Raw genomic sequence first — 26119 nt, 5'->3', positions numbered from 1 at the left:
CTCACTAGATTCTAAGTTCAATTTCCACAAAAAACAAAAAACTGCCTTTGCCTTACTTTTAGCATTGATAAAAAAGCTCCAGTAGAGCCAATGGCGTTGATTTATTCAATGTAAATCTCTCCCTTAAAATTGTTGACCTTGTGCCAAAAATTTAAATAATTATTTTACTATTTTGGTAAAGAAGAAGGGAAGGACTGGGCCTTGCTTTAGTATTTTCTCAGGGCCCATTAAGTTGGATTGGTAGAAGTTATCTTCAAACCTGGCCTGAATACTTCCAACATAGAAAGCACTGCTAAAGGTATCCAAAGACCAGACCGTGGTGTTAAACTTGGTGTTTGAATTAAACCACCACCCAAGAACTCTGAATGCAAAAAGCTGGAGTAAATACTAAGAAGCATCATATTTGATACCATAAGAAATAGCTAATGAGAGTGGCAAGCATTTGCAGGCTGGCAGAATTTGATTATCTCTGGTTTTTACTGAATCCTTCATGGTCATGCTTTGGATTTTGTGTTAAACTTTGTAGACGAGTTGTCATCATCTGTTTGATTACTGACACAAGATCACTCCCTCCAATGCCCCCCTTTCAAAATTCCTAGTCTTGCAAATGACTTGGTGATCCTGCCAGTGAGGGTGCCACATAAAAAGCATCCAGTCGAAACTGTAAAGTGGTTGGCATTTGGAAGTACATTCAGCTGTAATAACCATGTCAAAATTCACCTCACCTGTGCTGGTGCCATGTAAAAAGCACTCAGTCCAATCTGCAGAATGGTTGGTGTTAGAAAGGGCATCCAGTCATAAAAAAAAAAAAAACCATGCTAAAACAGACAGAAGCCTGGTGCAGTCTTCTGCCTGGCCAGCTCCTGTCAAACCATTCAACCCATACCAGCATGGAAGGCAGATGTTAACCGATGATGATAAGGATGAATTTCTTTATTACCCACAAGGGGCCAACATAGAGGGGGACAGTACAACATGATTGGGGTCATGTTAAAACGATGATGTAAAACATTAAATGATGGTAAAAATACAATGAAACTACAATTAAATCGAAAATCGAATGTTACACATTTGACAAAACAACACAAAAAGGACGCATGAAGCAGAAAAAAAACAGGATTGCCGACCCCACGAGCCCGATGATGATAAGGATGTGCGTAGAATTACATAATCCAATGTGATTTCCTTCCATTTTCAAGACAGTGTGTGATTTGAGGAAGATTTAGTTCCTATTTCTAATACATCGAGTAGCCATGTAAAGGATCTCAAGTTGGCTTCAGTCACACATAACAGATGTCCTCATCATCTGTTTTAACATCCACTTTTCCATGCTTGCATGGGTCAGATGGAGTTTAATGATGCACAGTTTTCTACAGCCAGAGGCCCTTCATCTTGCCAACTCTCACCAGATTCCAAACAAGGTAACATCCCCCACCCCACCGCATGTCCACACATTTTCACAAAATATTGGAAATGAATGACGCTTGTATGACAGTGACACTACCCTACAATGTCAAGGGAAGGAAACACACACACACACACACACAATGGGCTTCTCTCAATTTCTGTCTACCAAACTCACTCACAAGGCTTTGGTCAGCCCAGAAAGACACCTGTCCAAGGTGCCACACATTAAGACAACCAGAAACCATGTGGTTGGGGATATAATTTTTCTCGACCGCTTGGTCATGCCTGCACTTGCCATAGGCATTAAAAGATACTTTCAGTTACCTCTGACAACATTTAAAATGAAAGGAATTATAAGCAGAGGTCACCAAGGTCAACAGAGTGAGCTAAACAGTTTATCTTTACTCGTATATAATCTGTTGGCTTTAAAGACCCAGAGTTACTCAAAATCAACATTGTCTGAATTATACAAAAATGTTGCTCAACCAAACTTATCTCCCTTCTTTGTTTTTCTTTTTCCTTCTCCAGATTTTTAACACATCATAATCATTCTAACATCTACTTTTCCATTCCATGCTTGCATGGGGCAGATGAAACTGTTGAGGCAGAATTTTCCATGACTGGATGCTCTTGCAAACACCAACCCTCATCCGTTTCCAAGCAAGGTAATAATTACCCCCGACCACACCACCGTCTATCAAACCAATTAATGAATAAGCTTCCACACACAGCAATGCAATCAAACGACACCGCAGGAACAGTGAGGTCTTTGTTCCCAATCAGCAGACACATGTCGAGACATGTCGAGAGGCCTGGACATGCTTTTGCAGTGGACTGCAAACAAAATGACAACCGTTTATATGAACAGTGAAGCTTTTGTTGATAATCGGTGCCGATACGTCAAGAGTGACAATACACTGTTATTCATTTATGCACAGGAAAACGTACGTGTGTGTGTGTGTGTGTGTGTGTGTGTGTGAGTGTAAAGTTTCAATCTGCCAGTTTCATTTACAAGGTATTGGCCAACCTGCAGTTATAATTGGGGACACCAACTTGCAGCATCTGTGCAGCAAGACTGGGTTCCTATGCATGAGGTTCCTAAGAATGTTTCTCAACCGTATATATTTCTTTACTACCCACAAGGGGCTACACACAGAAGGGACAAGCAAGGACAAACGGAGTAAGTCGATTACATCGACCCCAGTACGTAACTGGTACTTATTTAATTGACCCCGAAAGGATGAAAGGCAAAGTCGACCTCGGCAGAATTTGAACCCAGAACGTAGCGGTAGACGAAATACCGCAAAGCATTTCGCCCGGCGTTTCTGCCAGCTCGCCGCCTTAATTTTCTCAACCATATAGCCATGTCTGCACCCCTATAGGCTGTTTTTGCCAACTAATTGTTTTGATAATTCTGATCAAAGTTTTCCAATTCTGTTATATATGCGCAGCCACTGCTTTTACTTGTTTTCAATAGGAACAAGCACTAAGCAAAGTTTAAAGTTGCCATTCATTCTTTTGAGACCGACAAAAAGTAACAATCAAATACCTGCGTGGACATAATTGACTAACCCTGCTCCCCACAAAATCTGATGGTTGTTTTCCTAAATTAGAAAAACTATTACTAATTATTATAACTATTAGTATTCTTCAAAGAAATGGATATAACCAAGGGATTACAAACCCATGCCAGCATGGAAAACCAGATGTTAAAGGGTTATAATGATGATGATGATTATGTACTGAATGCATCCAATATCTCCATAGTGCCATGTAAAAAGCACTCAGCACACTCTGCAAAGTGGTTGGTGTTGAGAAGGGAATCCAGTTATAGAAACCAAGCCAATGGAACCTGGTGCAGACCCTGGCCTTGATCCATGTTTAAAATGTTATATTATACAAAAAAACAAAAAAAAGTTTCTACTCACCACAAATTTTGGTGCTGTACCATCTTTAGTAGACTGTTTCATTGCCCGTTCAGATCGTTCTCGGAAACTCCGCCGAATTTTGGATGGCATAAATTCACTTAAACTATTCCATTTCCTCGGTTTTTGTTCACCAATTTCAACGGTAAAAGCTGTTCCACCGGCATCCGCAACTTTATTGACTGGTTCTGTTTTCTCCACTGATAACTCTCTTTCCGATGAAGATTGTTTCTTACCATGGTCACTTGAAATTTCAAGCGATCCCTTTCGACTATCATGGGACACTAGACTATCTTTGGATATAGACGACGAAAGGCTTCCACGACAAGCGCTATTGTTTTCCAGTTCAAAATCTCTGTGAGAAATCTCCATATATGTACAGGCGTATTTTGGGTCGTTTTTATATTTTTCTAGATTATGTGATGTATCAGTTTGAAGATTGTACACTGCTAAATTTCCAGGTTTTGTGGCTGTAAGAAACGAAGACAAATGAATATATAACAAACTAATTGAGATTTAATTATCATGTTATTTCGACTTAAAAGAAAAGCATTTATATATTTGTTCAGTGCAAGCATTTATAACTAGAGACTGAGATTAATAATACTCATCGCTCACATGTGAAATTGTATTCATACTTATCTTTCAAGTAAATTGAAGTAATCAGACGAAGGTAAAATTATCAAGACAAAACAATGCAGTACCTTGCTGCAAAGTTTGAAACTAGGATTTATCAGTCAGAATCTTAACCTAATCAGCAGATTATACATTGAAAAATAATATAAAATTGCTCAAAAGAATTCAAAGTGCTTGGTTGCTTGATTTCTTTTTCTTTAATAAAAGCACCCAGCACACTCTGTAAGGTGGTTGACATTAGGAAGGGCATCCAGATGTAGAAATTATGCCAAGTCAGACTGGAGTCTGGTGCCACAGCCCCAGTTTGCCAGCTCTGGTTAAACTGTCCAACCCATGCCAGCATGGACAACAGATGTTAAATGACGATGACAATTGAATAGCAATCAAGTGGTTTATAGTAGATTTCCGAGAAGAGCATGACAGGCATATACTGTGACTATGTGACCTTCCAGATATCAGTCTCTGGCAGTAGATGTCATGAATAACATCGTCATCAACAATGACTCTTCAGATGTCATAGCAAACAATCATCATCAATTATTTCCTAAGACAGAAGGCAGTGAACTGGCAGAATTGTTATGATACCAGGCAAAATGCTTAGCAGAATTTTGGCTGTCTTTACTTTCTGAGTTCAAATTCCGCCATGGTCAAATTTCCTTTCATTCTTCTAGGGTCGATAAAATAAGTATTAATAGAGCACTGGTGTCAAAGCAACTGATTTACTTCCCCCAACCAAAATATTGCTGGCCTTGTGCCAAAATCTGAAACCAATATCCTCAAAGACAAGAAATCTCTATGTGAGACATAGTAAGTGGATCTTCAAAGCTATAAAGATACAAAGAGCAGAAGGAAAAGATTGGTCATGATGAGCACCATCACTTTAGACACATTGTCTTAAAGTCCACTTTTCCATGCTTGCATAGGTTAGGCAGAATTTGCTGGGTAAAATCTTCTGCAACCAGATACCCTTCCTGTTACCAACCTTCACCCGTTTCCAGATATAGTAATATTTCCTCATAGAAGGGTGGAAGTAAAGAACACTGCTTGTGTGATGTGATACTCACAACTATCATGCAATGTCAAAGCAAAGAGACAGTAACACATATACACATGACAGGCTTCTACACAGTTTCCATGTACCAAATCCACTCACAAGGCTTTGACTGATCTCAGGCACACCATGGGACTGAACCGAGAATCATGTGGTTGAGAAGTAAACTTTTTACCACACAGACAATTGTCCTTGAGTATGATTTCATAAGACAATATTTTGAGTAAAATATTTCTTTTTCTTATTTTATTTTTTAACTCTAAATAAATAAAAGCAAATTCTTATCTAAGTCGTTCACTGGTTTTTTATTTATTTTTATTTTTTGGTAGGAGTTGGGGAAGAACCATCAGCTAGTGTTCTTGCTAATACTTAACACAATAAACTTATGAAAAACAACATAATTTTTTGTTTGCTTCCAAAGAATAAAAGGCAAAACAAAAGACTGGAAATTGTGAAGGTAAGAACCAAGATACAATTAACATAAAATAACCGTGCTACTAATAAAACAGACATTTAGTGAAAGAGAGCTAGCTTGTATACATTTCATCTACACTGGGAAGTGGAGCAGAATAAAATAGGTACCAGTAATATACTGAGTAACAAGTTAACCTCTTATGCTTTCCCTTCAAAATGTATGGCCTTGCACCAAAGTTAGAAATCAATATTTTCACAAGAGAGGACAAGCAACATTATTCTTAGTAAATATGAATAACAGATACTCACTGACTTGCAAACAAAATTTCTTGTTTAAAATTAATTTATACAAAATTTTCAACAGCTGCTAACTCTAGACAGAGGTGTTTACAGTTGGCAGCTGTTATATGAAAATGTAAAATATTAAAAAAATTATGAAGAAGCAAATTCTGGAAAGTAGCGAATTACTTGTTAAATATAATTTCATTGTTTCCTGTCTCAAACAGAAAGGTGTATATGAAATTCCAAATTTAGTGAAATTCGGGGTAACCAACCAGCGATAAAAGACAGGGAAAACCAGGTAATATTTACCATGTAACAAGTGAAAACATTGAAGAACTACATGAATTCCCTTCAAAAACTTGGTTTGCTCAAAACCTATTATCATTGCTAAAATACCTTCCCTTTCAACAATATAATTTTGAATGGCAACAAAAAGGAGAGGGGTTACAAGCATTCACCACAAGTATTCACACACACACACACACACACACACACAAAATCATATAGTTCAAAATAGAATAAATGCATTTTAATTATTCTCTTAGTGAAAAGCCCACCCTAATTAACTACCAAGCTGAAATAAATGAGGTACTAAGCACATGACACTAACATTAGTGGCAATATGCATCTACTTGAACAGACTTATCAAAGAACACAAGCCATATTAAATAGGGATTTTTGCTTTTTTTCTTCTTTTTAGATTTTGATGTTGAGATGGGGGAATAGGGAGTTCAAATCAAGAACAAGTAACTAACCCAAAATGAAGATAAAACCTATAATTGAATTTATTCACTGTTAAAGAAGATGACAATTTTCTAAAAGGAAATCTATCTCTGATGTATAATTTTGCAAGAACTGGAACTACCAAAACTAGAACAAAGGATTTATGTCCTGCCCATAATAAAACTGCAATAGTTGAATAAAACAAATGTTTTGAACTTCAAGGGGAAACAAAGACTTTTAATGTAAAAATTTTTAAGGATTGGGAGGTGAAGAATAAAAATATCAAGCTAAACAATTTCTTAGCAACATTTATTTTCTTTTTTGCACCATTTTTTTCTCCCCACTAATATAAATTCCATTAGTTGAACCGATGACTGTAATAGCAAAAGATACATAACTGACATCAGGTTGAAGGCAGTTGGAAGAAAAAAAAGCCTCCAACTTAATCATTGAGCAAAAAAAAAAAGAAAAACTTGAATAAACTACACACAACTGATAAAGTATCTAAACCTGGCAGCAGTGCAATAAATAAAACCATTTTACAAATTCTTTGCAAATGACTCCCTACAAAAGGAAATATTAAATATTTGTATTTACTAGACTTTTTTTTCTTTTTATATGCTGACGACATACATTACCAGAAGAATACAGATTTAATTTTACCACATACAATCGGAAAATGGCTAATTAAGGGAAGTTAACATATAATCATTAAGAATACTGGAATATTGAAATGATACTAAAAAATATAAAGACTCTAAAAGCAAGATGATGAAATAGATTTCAAAAGGAGTTCTTTCATCTGAATACACACACACACACACATACACATACGGACTACATTGTTTAGAGAGAAGAAAAATATTAAAAAGAAAATACTTTCATCTGATAAAACAATTTAAAATGTATTTTATTTGAATATTGAAGACACATTGGAATTTTTTTGTTTTACAAATATTGAAGTAATATTGAAGAGAGAAGACAAAAATAAATGTATATAATAATAATAATAATAATCCTTTCTACTGTAGGCATGAGGCCTCAAATATGTGGGGAGGGGACAAGTCAATTACCTCAACCCCAGTGTTTCACTGGTACTAAATTTATCGAACCAGAAAGGATGAAAGGCAAAGTCAACCCTGGCGGAATATGAACTCAGAATGTAGTGGTGGGCGAAATATCGCTAAGCATTTCATCCAGCATGCTAACAATTCTACCAGTTCACCACCTCTAAAAATGATAATAGTAATAATCTTTTTTACTCTAGGCACAAGGCCTGAAATTTTGGGGGAGGGGGCCAGTCGATTCGATAAAACCCATGGTACGCTACTGGTACTTAGTTTATCGACCCCGAAAGGATGAAAGGCAAAGTTGACCATGGCAGAATGATAATAATAATAATAATATGAAGTGTGAACATGCACACAATTTTGATAAAAATGTGTATGGTTAGAATATTCATAGTTAAAGGGTTTTATAGATGAGATAACCTAGAATTAAGTTTAAAAAAAAAATAACTGCACATCCAACCAAACCACCATAGTAAGCAGGAAATACCATAAATATGATAAAGGTGACAGTAGGAGTGGTGACAACAATAGTGATGATGATGATGATATATTTGGGTAGAGAATATATTTAATTTTATCAAGAATGTTAGAAAAATGTAAGATGGGACACTGAAGTTTGTGTGTGTGTGTATTTACATATATGCATGTATGTATATTTATTATATGTATGTTTATATAAACAGTTTGCATGAATCATAACGAAGTGAATTAAACTGATGTCTATTGAACATAATTCCTATACAAACATCATTCTCAACTGGTTAATAGTAAGTAGCGCAGTTACTAACAGGAAATGTTGTCTATAACACGTGGAAGAGGATATGACACCAGTCACAAGACTGGTTCTTCATTAACGTAGCAGAAAGACCTGATTGTCAAGGATAACTTCCATAAGATAATAATTAGTTACCATCTGAAGATTGAAAGATCTCTCTAGGAAACGAAAAAAAAAAACTGTAATCTTAACTTTTAATTAGTGATCATAAATGAGCGGAATGCAGTAACAGTTTTGTTGAATGATTCTTTTGGAAGAAGAAAAAAGGGGGGGAAAAAACAGGGAGGGAGGAATAATATGTGAAACTGAATAAGTTAACCTCTTTTTTTTTTTTTTTTCTAACTTCTCATGAAGGTCTAGCATTCTTAACATTGCCAAGACTATCATCTGACAAAGGCTGGGTTTCCTCTTCATAGCCAGAAAAATATATCTCATATTCATACAAACCCACCACCAAACAACATATATGATCTAATGCTTAATATGTTCAAAACGCATCATAGAATATAAAACTATTTCAATCAATAAAGGAAAAAAGAGTCTCTGACAAATGAACTTTCTCTCACCATAAGCAGGGGGAAGAACACCCGACTGGCCTACAGCCAAAATATGTAAACAAATATCCACTGCTTCTTCTTCAACAACTATTATAGCAGTCTGTGCTTCTCATCTTGTATACTACAGATTGTCTCCATCTCATCATCGTTTTATATCTGCTTCCCATTCTGGCATATACTGGACAGTTCAAGAGGAACCAACAGGTCTGGTTTCAATGTTTCAGCCTTGGTATAGTTTCTATGACTGAACACTCTTCCTAAAACCTGCCACTCACACAATGTACATTCTTTTCATAGCACCAACATCAGAGAGGTTGTCTTACCCTTGGGGAAAACTAGAGATTTCTCCCAACCCTGGCTTTGGCAAACACTTGACAGTATGTACTGGCTGTTTTTGTCATAGGACCTGCACTAGTAAGGTCTCTTTGTAACCAGTAACAATAAATAACCTCACCACAACAGAAAGAATAGGGGGGAGTGTGATGCTTTAGAGCAGGCACGGGGAAACCCCCACCCACAGGCATAATTGCACTCACAAACCCATTTTATTTCACCCACAGGCTGATATACTCGTATGAACAAGACATAGTAAATTTTTCAATTATAAAATTTATACAATATTTGTATGCCTATTTGCAACATGGGTCGTGCTTGCACTACGACTTAAAACGGTTTGACTCAAACTGTCCAGTGATGCCATTGGAGTGGAAATTTTGTTTACACTATAAAAACACATATTGCTAGGCTTGTACTACCCCTTGAGACCCAACTACACTCCAGCTGAGAAATATAGAAACCTCATAAGTAACATAAACGTCCTAAATTCAGTGACAGTGTTAATGAAGATGTTACACGTTAATTTAATGTGTTAAACTTATCTTTATTAATATATATCAAATTATACTACAAGATTTACACAGATATAAGAGTTAGAACTTGTGATCCACCCATAGGCCTTTTTCTTTGTAAATTTTTGCCCACCACACTAAAAAGTTACCCCACCTCTTCTTTAGAGCATGCATTGGCAACCTGTGGCCTGCAGACTGCATGCAGCTCTCGGTGAGTTTCTAAGTCACTAATTTGCAGCATAACCTAAAAGTAACAACATCTCAAATTCTACCTAACATTGAAAATATGGTAAAGAAGGCGAATGTGCAAAAACTCTCACTGATACAGATAATGAAGTCTGTTCTTTAATACAATATCAATGAATTTTCTTTTTTTTTTTTTTTTTTTACCTCAAAATGTTAAACTATAATTTATTTAAACAAGTAATCATCATTATTATCATTAGGAATTAATGAAAGAGATGCCAGCTCAATGTATACTTTCATACTAAGACAAATTAAATTAAGAAGAACTGAAGAATTCAGTGTGAAGTCATATTTCATGCATTTGTTTTATCATGCGAACCTCTCCCACTTGGAAATAGTACGATGCGGGGGGCTCCCAACTGATGAAGAGTTACCCATCCCTGAATCCTACCCACACCAGCATGGAAGGTGGATGTTAAGCAATGACGATGATGACACTGTGGTAATGAAGAGAGTAATAGAATAGACACTGTTACTATTTAAATCTAATTACAATTGTAAACCTTTCCCCTTCCTATAGTTGTCATTGAAAATGCATTACTAAACACACCCAACCAATCCTTCCTTCCCAAAATCTCACCCACCAGCATTCCCCTTCCCTGCCTAGAGTTTTATCTTCAAATACCAAGCTGAAACAATTTAAATGAAACCGTTTACACAAATGTAATCCAGTAAACTCCTAGCCCCATTCTTGTTTAACCCTTTAGCACTCAAATTGGCCATATCTGGCCAAAATATTTAACTTGTTTTATACTGAAAATGACCAGATCCTGCTTCTCACACCTACCCTACAATGTCATTCTAAAACTAAACAATCACATCATTGAAATCTCTAAACTACAAGATGATGCATGATGAATTCAAAACAATATAAACAAGAGCACTCAGAGTGCACAAACCTCCACCAAGACAACGCCAGTGTCCTCTCAATGATTAGCCAGAGATGAAATTTAAAATGAGAATATCTGAAATAAACTCAACTGCTCTCACAAATGAGAATACTAAAAATGAACCTAACTGCTTTCAAAAATTAAGTAAAAAAACAGGAAAAATAATCCAAAATCTTTGTCCAGTGCTGGATCGATCCCAAAATCTAATCAGTTTGTGCCAGTCACGAGGCCAAACATCCCTGAAAGTTTCATCTGAATCCATCCAATGGTTCTTGAGATACCTTATCCATGGACAAACAAACAAACAACCAAAGGCAATACCTTCACCTTTGCTAAGGCAGAGATAATAAACAAACCACTTAGCACACTGGGCAAAGTGCTTAGTGGTATTTCGTCTGTCTTTACATTCTTAGTTCAAATTCCGCCAAGGTCGACTTTGCCAGCTGAAATTTGCTGCAGCGAAAAATTGTAGAATGAAATAATCATTCGTGTCTAGTTCTGAATGTTAGCTGCACTAAAGCCAACACACAGAAGTACTTTACTAAAGTACAAAAGTAAGTACTTTGAGTATATTTGTGGCTCACTCTGAATTATGCCAGTTATGCATTCTGTGAATATTGCAGAAAATTCCTCCCCACTCTATTCAGTATGTTGTAATTCTTGAGTGTGGTATGTTTATTATGTTGAGTTTGATGGCTGGGTTGTACATGATGCTTGTTGGTGTTGCTAGTTAGTGAGGTGACACTGAATTTACAAGGTACTAGGTGCTGTTCTCAGAACTATTTGGTTGCCAGATTTGTAGATGGCTGATGTAAGAGATGGCTGCTTATGCAATTGCCTGAGGAATGATGGGAAGATATAAACGGGGGGAGGAAATCTGCAGACTTGTGCAGCTGCTTCACTTGCAAGAATTAAGTCACATCTCTCATACATCAAAACACTGATATCTTTAAAAAAAAAAAAAAAAAAAAAAACATTGAATAATTTAATCTTAGGTACACTATACCAGTAAAAATGATAACATCAGTTCTGTCACAGTTGGAATATTAATTAAATGAAGTCGACATAAAAGATGCACGAGATTGATTCCTAACCATGTAGTTCCAGGTTCAGTCCCACTGTGCGGCACCTTTGCTAAGTGTCTTCAACTATAGCCTCGGATCAACCATACCTTTGTGAGTGGATTTGGTGGACAGAAACTGAATGGAACTGATCGCATGCGTGCATGTCTCCATCCTGCATCTGTTTGTTTCCCACCACCACTTTTTCCACTCCAGGCACAAGGCCTGAAATTTTGAGGGAGGGGCCCAGTCGATTAGCTCAACCCCAGTACAGAACTGGTACTTAATTTAATCAACTCTGAAAGGATGAAAGGCGAAGTTGACCTCAGTGGAATTTCAACACAGAATGTAAAGACAGATGAAATACTGCTAAGCATTTCACCCGGTGTGCTAACATTTCTGGAGACTGTATGGGTTTCCAGATTTAATTTTCTGTCTGTCCAAGACATTTTCGTTAGTCTGTCCTAAACACCCATGCATGTTTTCGGTCTTTTAGTTAGCCCTTCTTTCATATGTTCTAAATAATATAAAGCTTTTCTTTCATAAGTCCCCAAGTCACTGTGGTGGTTGAATAAAAAATTTGTAATGTATTTCACATATGACGCACAGATGCCAAGGAAATAACAGAGGTCAGGCAAATGGCTAGGAACCAACTTTATGGATCTTCGTGAAGGAGAAAGGTTAAGGAAATGGAGACTGAAGGTTAATGAAGTCCACATGCAGTTTGAATGCTGCAAGCAGGTAAAAGGGAAAATAAGGGAAGGGGGGGAGGAAGTTCCATAAAAATGAAGTCCTGAGGAAGAAGACAGTTTTGTGTGTAAGACATTTAATAAAACCTGAAATACTGGTAAAATTGGAGTCTTTGTATTGGCTGTGTGGTAAGTAGCTTGCTTACCAACCACATGGTTCCGGGTTCAGTCCCACTGCATGGCACCTTGGGCAAGTGTCTTCCACTATAGCCTCGGGCCGACCAAAGCCTTGTGAGTGGATTTGGTAGACGGAAACTGAAAAGAAGCCCGTCGTATATATATGTATATATATATACACACACACACACACACACACACACATATATATACATGTGTTTGTGTGTCTGTCCCCCCAACATCGCTTGACAACCGATGCTGGTGTGTTTACGTCCCCGTAACTTAGCAGTTCGGCAAAAGAGACCGATAGAATAAGTACTAGGCTTCCAAAGAATAAGTCCTGGGCTTGATTTGCGCAACTAAAGGCAGTGCTCCAGCATGGCCACAGTCAAATGACAAACAAGTAAAAGAGTAGCACTGAACTACTACAGTCACCATTGTTCTCCTTTTTGGTACAAAAAACATATTCCTCCAAGGAAAAGATCTGCAACATATTCCATATATTCTAAATTTTTCAAGTATTACTATTTAACTAAGTTATTGTTAAACACACTCCTTTTCAAGCCAAGGGAGGAGCTTCACTTTTTGGATAATTGTTCTTCAAGAAAGTATATTTTACAAATTGTTCCATGTGTTTTATTAGGGTATGACACACAGGCATATATCTCCAATTTTGTTTTCAGTTTTCTTTCTCTCTTTTTATTCTCTGTGTTTAATAGATACAACAACAAAAAAAGACCAACAACAAGAGACAGGTGATAGAACAAGTAAACAAATACCGGTGGGAGAGGTAATTGTTTCAGTAAGCACCAGCAACTAGTCTGCCGATGAGCTAATAATGGATGATGGAGTTTGAATAACTCAGCTTGTCAGTCAGAGAGGAAAACAAATGGGGAAAAGAAAAAAAATAGACGTACACCTTCCCTCAAGACATCTGGGTTAATGTTGAAATAAATTGACTCACAATACAAATATGAGGAGAAACTTATGGACAAAATTCAGATGTATCACCCATTTTCTGGTTAATAGCTGTTCCTTACTTGCCAAAACTATATATCATGCAAGGGGTTGGTTACCGAGGCTCAGTTTTTTTTTGGGGGGGGTTTTAAACTTTTTTTCTTGTTTGTTTTTAATGAAAGAAAAAAGCCAACGAAACATTTTGGCATTACAAAAAGAAAAGAAAAAAAAGGAGGGAAGATTCATTAACAAAAAGTCCTAAAAACTAAAGATAACGAATAATTTTTTACTAGACGCAGGTATGGCTGTCTGCTTTACAACCGTATGGTTGCGAGTTCCATCCCAATGCACGGCACCTTGGGCATTTATTTAATCTTGGGCAGATACTAACATAAGCCTGCTTTATGAGAACTTTTGAAGAAGTAAACTATGCTAGAAGCTCTGCGTGTGCGTGTGTTTATATTTTTTTCACCGTGTATATATTTAAGTGAAGGGTGTGTGTTCGAACAAAGGTACTTTGTGGTTTCCATTCCGCCGGAGTTGCACGTTGACAGAATCAATCCTTTGAGCGTTGCACAAAATGCCCGCAGTGTTACTATTGTTACTATTTTACTCTTCATCCTTCCCATAAAGGATCTTAAACGTAAATGAATTATTTATAACAGAAGTTTAGAAAGATTCCCGTGTCGTTTTCCTTTCGGAATTGCCGTGAACGCGAGATCAATCCCGTTGGAAACCTGTCCTTGTTCGTAAAATACGATATAAAAGCAATTAAATGAAGCAAAAAGATTTCAACTTAATGAGAGAGAGATAATAATAATAATAAAGCTGTTATGTGCACGGTTATTCCAAGCAGATAATGAAAGTGGGCGACCTTCGTATTACAGCCGTGGGATCTTTTGGGTTGCCGTCAATTTCCAAATCTGTGATAGCAACCGAAATGATCCCAGCCGTAAACTATATATATATATATATATATATATATATATATATACACACACACATATATACACACACACACATATACATCCATACATACATATATACATACATATATACACACATATACACACATACACACACACACGTAAATATACGCAAATCAAAATAAACCACTTATACATAACACGACGGCATAAAATTTTCCGTAGAAACAAAAATACTTCAAATATGTTTTTTCTTTTTTGTTTTTTTTTTAAAGTATATATGTAATTATATAAAATATATACTGAACAAATGTAGTCACCAGAAGCATTATTCTTCTATTTCTTCTTTAAAACAAAAAATTTAAGACGTCCTCACTTGTAATTTTAAACAATTCTAACTAGGCAAACAAAAGTAAAAATTAAAATCAAATTCTGAATATATATTATATAAATTGATTTTAGAATTTTACAAGCCACATTCGAAGTAAAACTAATAATGATCCTCGTATTTTTTACTTTAAACTCAGTGGGGGTGATTACTTAAAGAAGTTGTTAAACAATGCCAGAAAAGTGAAGTCAACAGCTTGGAGACGGGCATTGCTTCTACATGTGCTGCCGTGAAGCGATTCCTCTGCTCCCGTAAGACTATACAGTTGCCTCAATAAAAGTGTAGGCTGGAGAGGGCCGTCCTTCAGCCCCAACCACGCTCCCACCTGGAAAGGATTTGAACTCAAGATCCAGATAGGATGACAGAAATAAATAGGGGACGGGGTTTCACACTCTTTCAAAAGCAAACAAATTGAAAAGTGGTTTAAGAAGAAAAAAGGCAAGTTGTAGAGAAATCACGGCACTGCATTTCTCAAGAATGGTCTTGGATTAAAAGTTGAACACATTCCAAGTAACGTTGTTATTTAGTCCAGGTGAACTTGAGCAAACTAAATCAGCTAGGGGTCAGTTTAAGAGAAGATACCAACGTTTTCAGATGATTGGATGGCTACTTCTAGCAGGCCGGGCAATTAAATAGTTACTCGCTCGTCAGTTTTACTCTTAAAAAGCAGCTGAGGTGTTAATTAACCCCCAAGTAGAATCCCACTTCGGCAAAGGTAAAGAATACGCACACCACCCGTTTAGGGTTACGCCGAAAACGAGTGGTGTGCGTATTCTTTATCTTAGCTTCTTCTTCGGCTGTAGAATATCCAGCGCTAGATTAGCCAGTGTGACTTTCCATTTTTCAAAACAACAATAATAGAGCGTTTGTGAGTTGAAGATTTGGTGGCTATTTCTAGCAGTCGAACGACCACATAGAGAACCCAGTTGATGCATCATCCAGCAATATACAAGGACAAAATGCTAATGCTATGTGGTTGGCAGCTTCATCCCATTTTTACTCGATTCACTCATTGGAAGCGGTCTTGCTGGGAGGCTTAAGCTTGAAGAATTTAAACTAACTCCAGGACTTTAATTTTTTTTTAAAACCTAGTAACTTATTCTATCGGTAACCTTTGTCGAACTGCTGTTTTACGGGAAGGCAAACAAATCAACACCCGTTGTCAAGCTTATGGACAAACAAAGACATACACACACACAATTTATTATTTTTTAACAAGTATATTATTGACAGTGACTTTGAAGTTTCGGCCATCGAAGCCATATCATGTGTATATAAAAAAAACGTAATGTGTGTCTCAATCGGTCACGCTAAGGAAGGAAGGAAGGAAGGAAGGGTGAAGCAACAGAGTGGGAGTGGGTGACAGTCACAGATGCCAAAGCAGGCGAACACCGAGACTCAAGGCCTGCCTCAGAATTGCTCTGACACAGACAGAAATTTCAGTTGTTGATTAGGAAAGAGAGGCACAAGACAGAAATGGACGGGCGAAAGGAGTGTACACTTGCAGTTCAAAGTTTGAAAGCACGAGAAGATCAAGAGAAGGCTTAGAAAGAATGAACCTGTGGAAGATGAAGGAGTGTTACTTTTTACGTGTGTGATTCGTGAGAGAAAATGTTTGAGTCATGCAGGCCTGGTTCAGCCATCAGAGAAAAACAGAGGAATCAACTCTTTGTAAATTATGATACAGCTATTGTTTGACAACAGAACATGTGGAATGGTGTGCCTTTGAGTTGGAGGATTGAAAAGGCATAGCAAAAGAATTCATACTATGGCACCTGTTCCCTCTGCCAGCCAGCACAGTCGTGCATTATGCAATTAGAATGTGCAAGTCTTTGGCCAGGTTCAAGAGTCATAAAAGGGTCTCACATGACTTATTTCAATAATTCTTTATAGCAATGGTTTTCCTCATATACAAGAAGGCTGTTGCTATACACAGAGAGAGGAGGGGAAAATTTGTCTATAAATGTGTGGTATACTTCGTGATGGCCTATATATAATATAAATATATCGATCAAAGTTTGATTCAAACTCCTTGGTACTCCGAGTTTTAAGCATGTTGCTAGTCCTTGTCAGGCTCCTAACGGCCAACGACTAGCGATACGCATGAAACTCGGGGTATCAAGGAGTTTGAATCAAACTGTTTGATTTAGATATGTAACGAGATCAAACAGCCAGTGTGACTTCCATTTTCAAAACAACAAATAATAGAGCGTTTGTGAGTTGAAGATTTGGTGGCTATTTCTAGCAGTCGAATGTGTTCAGAGCACTTATTTCATTTGTCTACTCACACACACTCTCATATATATATCCTTTACTATATCGTAGGCCACCCAAAGCCTTATGAGTAGATTTGGAAGATGGAAACTGAAAGACCTCCTCCATATGTATATATGCTGTGTGTGCGTGCGAGAATTTCATGCATTTTACAAACACACGAAAATCTTGGACTTTCAGTAACTCAGTTGCTTATTGTGGGTAATGTCTTCAACTGAGACAAAACAACCGCATCTGATTCTTCAAGTGTTTTAATTAATTTTGTGCGTGTACATATATTTATTAGGGGCAATCTTTCGTCTCTAGTAGACCTTTCCGTCGATTTCCGTAAAAAACTTTTATTTTTTTACATATGGGCTTGCGGGAACTTTTGAAGTAATGAGAGCGAAAGAGACTAAGAGAAAGCGATTTTATGACGAGGGAAGTTCTTTTGAAGTTACCGTGCATGGGAGCATTGATGGACATGTGTGTGCGTGTGTGTTTGATGGGGTGTGGGAGACAGACAGTATGTTATGTAAGTGAAGTGCTTCTGTTAGTGTGTGTTAAGAAACAGAGAAAGTAATGTGTGAAAGAGAGAGATAACTGAAATTTTTTACTCGGTGTATGTGTATATGTATGTATATTACTTCAAAAGTTCCCGCAAGCCCATATGTAAAAAAAAAAGAAGTTTTTTACGGAAATCGACCGAAAGATCACCTTATTAGGTTGATGACATTTATCAACGGATTTTTCCATTGTGTTTGTTGATAGGCAATTTTCTATCATTAATAAAACTGTCAGCGCTGTTAGCGACACGGGTATGCTAGAATACACACACATACATAAGGAAGTCAAAGGTTATGGTCGGTCATAAAGTGACCCTTGGCTTTGCATCTATAAAGCGCTGAGCAATGTATGCGACTCGCCAGGCTCACATGGCTGAAGTGTGAAACCAATGGTCACTATGACCGGCCATCACAACTTTTAACTTCCTAAAAGAAAATATATTACTGTTCTAATATACTTTAGAGCGTGATTGTTTTTCGGATATATGAACTACTGGCGAAGACCCGGTCACGATTAAAAAATTTTTTTAATAAAATAAAACCCAGCCCACTATAAAATTTCATTAATATCCATTTTCCTGAAAGTTATGAGGGGTGAAATCGGACCTTGTGAATTTTCCGAAAGTCGTCTCCTCACCTACGTGACCGGGACTTAAATTATATATTAATTCTACTGACGAGACATTCGTACGCGTGTGAAGTAGAAGAGCTAAGCAGTGATGTCTATGAATACGAATTTGTCACCAGTTCAAATATGCTTGGGGGTGTAGGTATTTTTTTTTATTACCCAAAGTGTTCTTACAGGTTCGAGCATGACCCAAGAATGATTATATAAATATATAGGCTAGGCATTTAGGCTTATCCTTCGAAGATAGTACCACAAAACTGAAACTAAATATTGTTTTCCGTAAACCTCTTATATTTTTTAATTCACATACAGATCTATTTATACACACGTACATATACACAAATAAACATACATGTATGCACAAAAAGTGAATAAAAATAAGCGATTCGTGAAAACAGAAAGATATGTGTGTGTGTGAGATTGTATGCGAATGTAAGTTCCTCTGCGTATATATATATCAATATACACGACGGTTTCTTTCAATTTGGCAACCAAATCCACTCAAGGCTTTGGTCGACCTGAGGAGGGTTATAGTAGAAGACACTTGACCAGGGTGTCATGCAGTGGGACTGAACCCAAGAACACATGATTGGGAAGAAGCTTCTCTAACCTATTTCTTTACTACCCACAAGGGGCTAAACATAGGACAGACATAGGTATTAAGTCGATTACATCGACCCCAGTGCGTAACTGGTACTTAATTTATCGACCCCCGAAAGGATGAAAGGCAGAGTCGACCTCTAGCCACATAGCAATACCCCGGAAAACAGCAAGGGCGGAAAAAACACACAGAAAAGCAAAACAAGATACAGATTCGCAAGAACAACGAAAATAGTTGTATATTTCAAATTGTAAAAGAAAAAGATTAAACACAGAACTTACCAAAACTCCTTTTTGAGACAGATAACATTTCAAAATTAACCAATATGAAACGGAACAAATATATATTATGAATGAAGTATATCGATATATTACAAGATATTCTGAAATTATTTTATAATAAATGATCGATGATGCATATATATATATATTTTTTTTTTTTTTTCAATTATTCTGTTCAATGTCCTTTTTTTTTCTGAGGGCAGATATTATATATATATATCACTTTGTGTCTCAGGTCAACGATGTGGTCACAAACCACACACTGTTTTCTTTTCCTAATATGAAATTCTCGAAACAAAAGCAAAGCTACCGAAGGTCACGGTTAACTCCCCCCTTAAAAAAAAATCCACCGTTTTTCCCCAAAAAGGAATCAACAGTTCTTTTTATTGTTTTGCCTTTCTTTTTTCACGAATTTTTTCTTTTTTTTTTCACTCCCACTTCCACTTATATATTTTTTAAATTCGCGGGCGTTCCTACAGACATAACCACACGCACACATTCTTGCCTTCAACACTCACACACACACAGACACAGAGAAGCATGTCCATTCCCAGCATTTAAACACACATACATACACACGCGCGCACATTTTCAGCATTCAAACACACACACAAGTGCACACGTCCTTAAATACATACACACGTGCTTTTTCAGCCTTTAAACACTCACAGGCGGCGAGCTGGCAGAAACGTTAGCACGCCGGGCGAAATGCATAGCCGTATTTCGTCTGCAGTTACGTTCTGAGTTCAAATTCCGCCGAGGTCGACTTTGCCTTTCATCCCTTCGGGGGTCGATAAATAAAGAACCCGTTTCCAACTGGGGTCGATATAAGACTTAATCCCTTTGTCTGTCCTTGTTTGTCCCCTCTGTGTTTAGCCCTTTGTGGGCAGTAAAGAAATACATATAAACACTCACACACATGTTGACTTGTCCTCTCCAAAACCTAATGTGTGTATATGTACGCTCGTGTGTGAGAATGCATGTGTACGTGTGGATTGCGAGCGTGCATACATAAATGAATTTGATAATTCGTTTTTGTTCATAAACCGCGAATATCTTCATTATTTTCTTGATAAAGACGAAAGAAAAAAGGGAGGAGAGGGTCAAAGCTTGCTGTACGATTGTTATTGTTTCAAAATCGTCCGTATATTTCCATCTTTCGCTTCCTTCGTTTGACCATTTCACGTTTCGCTTACCACCACCTCCTCCTCCTCCATCAGCCTCTCAAACAAGTTCAAATCGATTTGTATATACAACGCTGTTATTCTTTTATTTGCTTGTCATTGGAATGCGGCCATGCACGAGCAGTCTCTTGATAGATTTTGTCTAACAGGCCCTTACAACGTATCTTGTCTGGTGCTTATTGTATCTATCTGAACCACTTGTTACGTAGACATAAACAAACCAATACAAGTTATCAAACGGGGATTTTTTTTTCCACTTCCCTCAAACGGTGAGATACAAAGACATGCGCACGCGCACATGACAAGCTTCTGTACAGTTTCCATCTGGTGAATACACTCACAAAGCATGGACTCGACTGGAATTACAGTACAAGACATCTACCCAAGGAACTGTGCAGTGGGCCTGAACCCCAAACCATCTGACTGTGATATTAACTTCTAAAGCACAGGGCCATGCCTGCACTTTTCCTCTCCCTCTCCTCAAGAAAAGAAAATCATCTGAATAAAGTTAAAACTCCTTCACTATGGTATGTAAGCTTAAGATGAAGCCTTTGTATAGGTCTTTGATCTACGAGGAAAAGCAGCCAGATATCTCTAAAACTACACATTGTCTTATAAAAGAAAGCATCCTGTAATAATGTCCTAGATACACAATGCGTGAAACAAACAAAAAATGTTAGTCACTATTGCCTTTGATGGTAGATCTAAGTGCTCAAGAAAGCTTGGCACACTCTTTTGTGAACATTATGGATTTTGCTGTAGCAAAACATTGCTAACTTGATGATGATCAGGAGCCCTAGGACTATTCGACTTGCTGTGAAGGAGAGAAATGATATTGCTGGGAAATTGTCAGAAGGTTCAAGAGAGAGAGGATGAGTGGTGCAGCGAGGATGAGCACTGAAGATGGTTAGAAACACCGAGACCAGAATTACAGCAAAGCTCATGATGTGTAGGGGTTTCGTCGCCTTAATAAATGGAAGGCTGTGTGCAGGTCTGAAGTTGTGAAATAAAGAGGGGACCTGAAATACCTACAGAGCTACTTCCAGACATTGGTTCATGGATTCAGAGACAGTACAGCAGAATGCTCAGAACACAGGTGTTTACCGTAAACGTACAAGTCACTAAACCTTCGAGTATGGAAAGTAAAATATGTGGAAGCTACCCATGACACACACGGAGGCATGTGACCCAGTGGTTAGGGTGTTGGACTTATGATCGTAAGATTGTGGTTTCAATTCTTGGATTGGGCGATGCATTGTGCTCTTGAGCAAAGCACTTCATTTCAGGTTTCTCCAGTCCCCTCAGCTAGCAAAAAGGAGTTAATTCTGCGAAGGACTAACATCCTGTCCACAGAGAAACCAGTCCTATGGTCCGTATGGGATAACGTGGACTAACCAAAATATAACACACACACAAATATATCTGTATGTGTGTGTTATGTACTTTTCTTTCAATTGTTTAGTCACTAGAGAGCGGCCATGCTGGGACACCACCTTGAATTTTTAGTCAAATGAACAGACACCAGTACTTTTTTTTTAAATTATTTTAAAACCTGGTACGTATTCTATTAGTCCTTTTACCAAACCACTAAGTTACAGAGGTATTAACACACACCAACAGTTGTCAAACAGTGGTGAGGAGCAAATAAACACACATATATATAGTTAATCCAGACATCAACAAGCAAGAAAAAAAAAACAACGCGAGGACGTGGAATAAGTACAGTGTTATTGAACACTCAGGAAAGGAAAGAAGAAAAAAAAGAGGATTTTCACGTTTCGAACGGAGCTCTTTGTCAGAAATATAGAAAAAGTCCAAAGAAGGGAAGACGAAGAAAGAAAATCGCCAACGATACACATGCGGTCACATATTGGAATGACCGGAAGGGAATGGGTGAAGGGGAAAAGTTCTTTCAAAAACAGGAAAATGCAAGAGAAGGACGACTTTGCCTTTCATCCTTTCGGGGTCGATAAATTAAGTACCAGTTACGTACTGGGGTCGATATAATCAACTTAATCCGTTTGTCTGTCCTTGTTTGTCCCCTCTATGTTTAGCCCCTTGTGGGTAACAAAGAAATAGGTATGTGCGTGCGCGCAGGTCTGTGTGTGTGTGTGTGTAATGATAGCACGTGTGTGTGGTTAGAGCTTGTAAATGTTAACAAAAACTCCCACTAAAATACAGATAGGAATTATGCAGTGCTCGTTGTGAGCTATATTCAAAATAATATTTTTATGGAGGCAACACATGCGGAGTCTAAAAGAACGTAATTAAAAGACACATTCGAAACTTATAATAAATATTATATATTCTTAATAAAATGGAAATAAAAATTCCAGAATGCATAATAAATATACATAAATAGACAAATGTCGATGTAATACATAAAACACGATTGAATTTAAGAAAAATTTCTTTTGTAAGTACCTTTAAAATTATAATGTTTGCAAGACATCTAGTATAACGAAATTAAAAATTATTCTTGAGAAGATTAAACAGTAAAGAACCATACACCTTTACATTACCAGAACCGGTCAACCGTCAGGCAGCATTGTTATATTTCTTTATTACCCACAAAGGGGCCACGAAGAGGGGGACATTACAAGACGGGACATGGGGTACATAAAGTAAAAATAAAATATGAAGTAAAAGATGAATTATATGTAATGAGATGGAACGGCTTACGAACTCAGGCAGCATTGTTATATTTCTTTATTACCCACAAAGGGGCCACGAAGAGGGGGACATTACAAGACGGGACATGGGGTACATAAAATAAAATATGAAGTAAAAGATGAATTATATGTAATGAGATGGAACGGCTTACGAACTCAGGCAGCATTGTTAGATACTATCTTAAAAAACTTATACTTATATAATATCTAATTTACATATTAATGGATAGGACCAGAAAATTATGCTAAAAGGTGTGTTAAGGTCTACCAGGACTAATATTTTGTTACATGTTAATTTTTATTCCCATGTTATTTTGAAATTAGATGTCCAGGATCAAATCTTACTTAGGATCGCAGGGACCGTATTTAGTAATACACTCTTCATATTCACAAAATTTTTAAATAGGATTATCAAGTAATTACTAAATTAAATGTCAATATATATATTTAGTTCGGATTAAGAACTTTTACTATGCTTAATGTTAATTTTATTTTATATTTTAATTTTTATTTTAAAATATTTGTAAGAACGTGGAGTAGATTCTACGTGTACAAGCAGGTATTGCACCAGTAAATTTATTAAATATGGAATGATTACAGAGTTTTAATATAATGTATGCTTCCCTGAAACACAAATTGCACCTTGTGGATCCATTTCTATATGGGGTGGGAGCGTACGCAAGAATAGACCACGATAATTTATATGTAATATCCTTTTCCGCTGTTGATGTCTTATATTTGGGATTATTAAAGGAGCTCAGATAGCTTCTATACCTCTGGTTTGAAATCTGTTGTACTTCCAACATATATATTTTTTTTGGCCATTCACTGTTTCAATTCTACATTTATATATGACGTTTTGTTGGCAACAATTTCCGTTAATCGGACATATTAAAGGGTCTCTACAATTATATTTTTTATGGGGTTTACTAATAGTATCATCATCATCATCATTTAACGCCTGCTTTCCATGCTAGCCTGGGTTGGACGATTTGACTGAGGACTGGCAAACCAGATGGCTGCACCAGACTCCAATCTTGATCTCGCAGTTTCTACAGCTGGATGCCCTTCCTAACGCCAACCACCCCGAGAGTGTAGCGGATGCTTTTACGTTCCACCGGCACGGGAGCCAGTCAGGCGGCACTGGCAACGACCTCGTTCTATGTATATCCATTACTTCCTTCATTTCAATGCTGAAATCCCTGATAATATTTGTACTTCTATTCGCGTTAATTTTAGATTTATTCATTTTATTATTACCTTTATTATTATTTGTATTATTTGTCAATCTTATATTTTTCACATATTTTATTTCATAAGGTGTGTTATTTCATTATTATCATCATTCTTATTAGTAACTTTCCAATTATCAGGTTTAATATTTTTACTAAATATATTATCATCAATTCTATCATTTAAAGATTTTATTTTATTCCTTTTCATTGAAGCGATAATAGACCCGAGGTTAGGAGTTACTGAATAAGCTAATTTCATAAATGATTTACTGCACATTGAGTAATATTTATGATGTTTTGGGAAGTTTTCTTTTAATAATTTAAAGAATAATTTTGGGAGACCTTTCACTCTTAAACGAAAAAGGAGGGGCAAGCCAAATAACCTGACGAATCATAGATTTAGTATTAAAAGCTGACTTGTATTGTGTTGTTTGACTATGATTGTAATATGTAAAGCCATTTCTGTTTTTATTTTTATTTATATTTGAAACTTTATGTTCGTATTTATCATTATAATAATATGCATAAAAAGGATAAAGTATAAAAGAAAAATAATTAAAATAGTATTTATGGTAGTATCATTAATGATAAGGTTGATAATGATAATAGGCTTAATAATGGTAATAATTGTTATACATGGTAGTGGGATGATGGAAATTGTACGCTGAAAAAAACAAATCAGCGTTTCAATTCTGTGTGAATATGTGTGTATGTAAAAGGGGGTTATGTGAATGTGTGTGCATGCAATGGAAGTAGGATGGTTCATCTTTATTCGCTTAGTATTTTGGGATTATTTTTGGATTTAGTCGAATCTTGGGTTTTTATTTTTTGTTGGTCAGTTATTTTTAGCGTTTTGACAGAAAAAAGTAATTCTAAAAATATTTTTTAACATAAACGTGCCCCAACAAGTTGAATGCTTACACAGAGCAGGTTTTACAGCCACATCATCCAAACCGACCGGGTGAAACCGGACTTAGCTGCTAGTATATATACATATATAACAGGCTTCTTTCAGTTTCTGACTATCAAATCCACTCACAAGGCTTTGGTCGACCAGAAGTTGTAACACAAGACATTTGCCCAAGGTGCCGTGCAGTGGGCCTGAACCCGGAATCATGTGGTCAGGAAGAAAGCTTCTTACTGCATAGGCCAAGTTTTTTTTTTTTCTTTTAGCCATCACAGTATGTTATAACAAATACATCTATATACAAAATATGCTCATGGACAGAAGGAACACACACATACGCCACCTATATCAACTTTGGCGTGTCAGAAGCAGCTGTGTACCTTCCTAATCTATGCAGATATACACTACTTACATTGGAACTAGCTACCAAGATAATATTCAATATGTAAATTTGTCCATACAGTTCACTTTAGTTGCTAATACTAGTAGATTTATAACTAATGTGTTCGTCGATGGTTCAAGAATGTACACAGCTGCCAGACAGTTTGAAATATGAAGCATATAGAGTTTTTTCTTTTTTTTTGTTCACAAACATATTGCGTGTAAGTAGACATATTAATATTCATCATAACATGCAGTGTTGGATAAAAAAAATTTTTTTTAAACTATGGTATATTACAGCAATGAAATAAACCAATTAACACTCTAATTTAATATAATTTAATGAGGGCCGGCCACAGGAAGGGCATCAAGCCATAGAAAAATCTGCC

General features: G+C 36.8%; 1 protein-coding gene across 8 annotated transcripts in view; it reads right to left on the bottom strand.

Moving 5' to 3' along the window:
* LOC115222684 (centrosomal protein of 170 kDa protein B) overlaps positions 1-26119 on the bottom strand; it is a 360932-nt gene that overhangs the window by 54090 nt on the left and 280723 nt on the right. For all 8 annotated transcript variants that reach the window (XR_005003214.1, XM_036511665.1, XM_036511667.1 and 5 more), the window contains one exon: positions 3336-3802. Coding sequence is in view for 7 of the 8 variants with exons in the window: in XM_036511665.1 (XP_036367558.1) it covers positions 3336-3802 (467 nt within the window). In the remaining variant the exon portion in view is untranslated. The remainder of the gene's footprint in view (positions 1-3335; positions 3803-26119) is intronic.

The sequence above is a fragment of the Octopus sinensis genome, linkage group LG20 (assembly GCF_006345805.1).
Source record: "Octopus sinensis linkage group LG20, ASM634580v1, whole genome shotgun sequence".
In the NCBI taxonomy this organism is placed as follows: domain Eukaryota; kingdom Metazoa; phylum Mollusca; class Cephalopoda; order Octopoda; family Octopodidae; genus Octopus; species Octopus sinensis.
The sequence above is the reverse complement of the archived record's forward strand: the minus strand, read 5'-3'. Positions and strand labels throughout refer to the sequence as shown.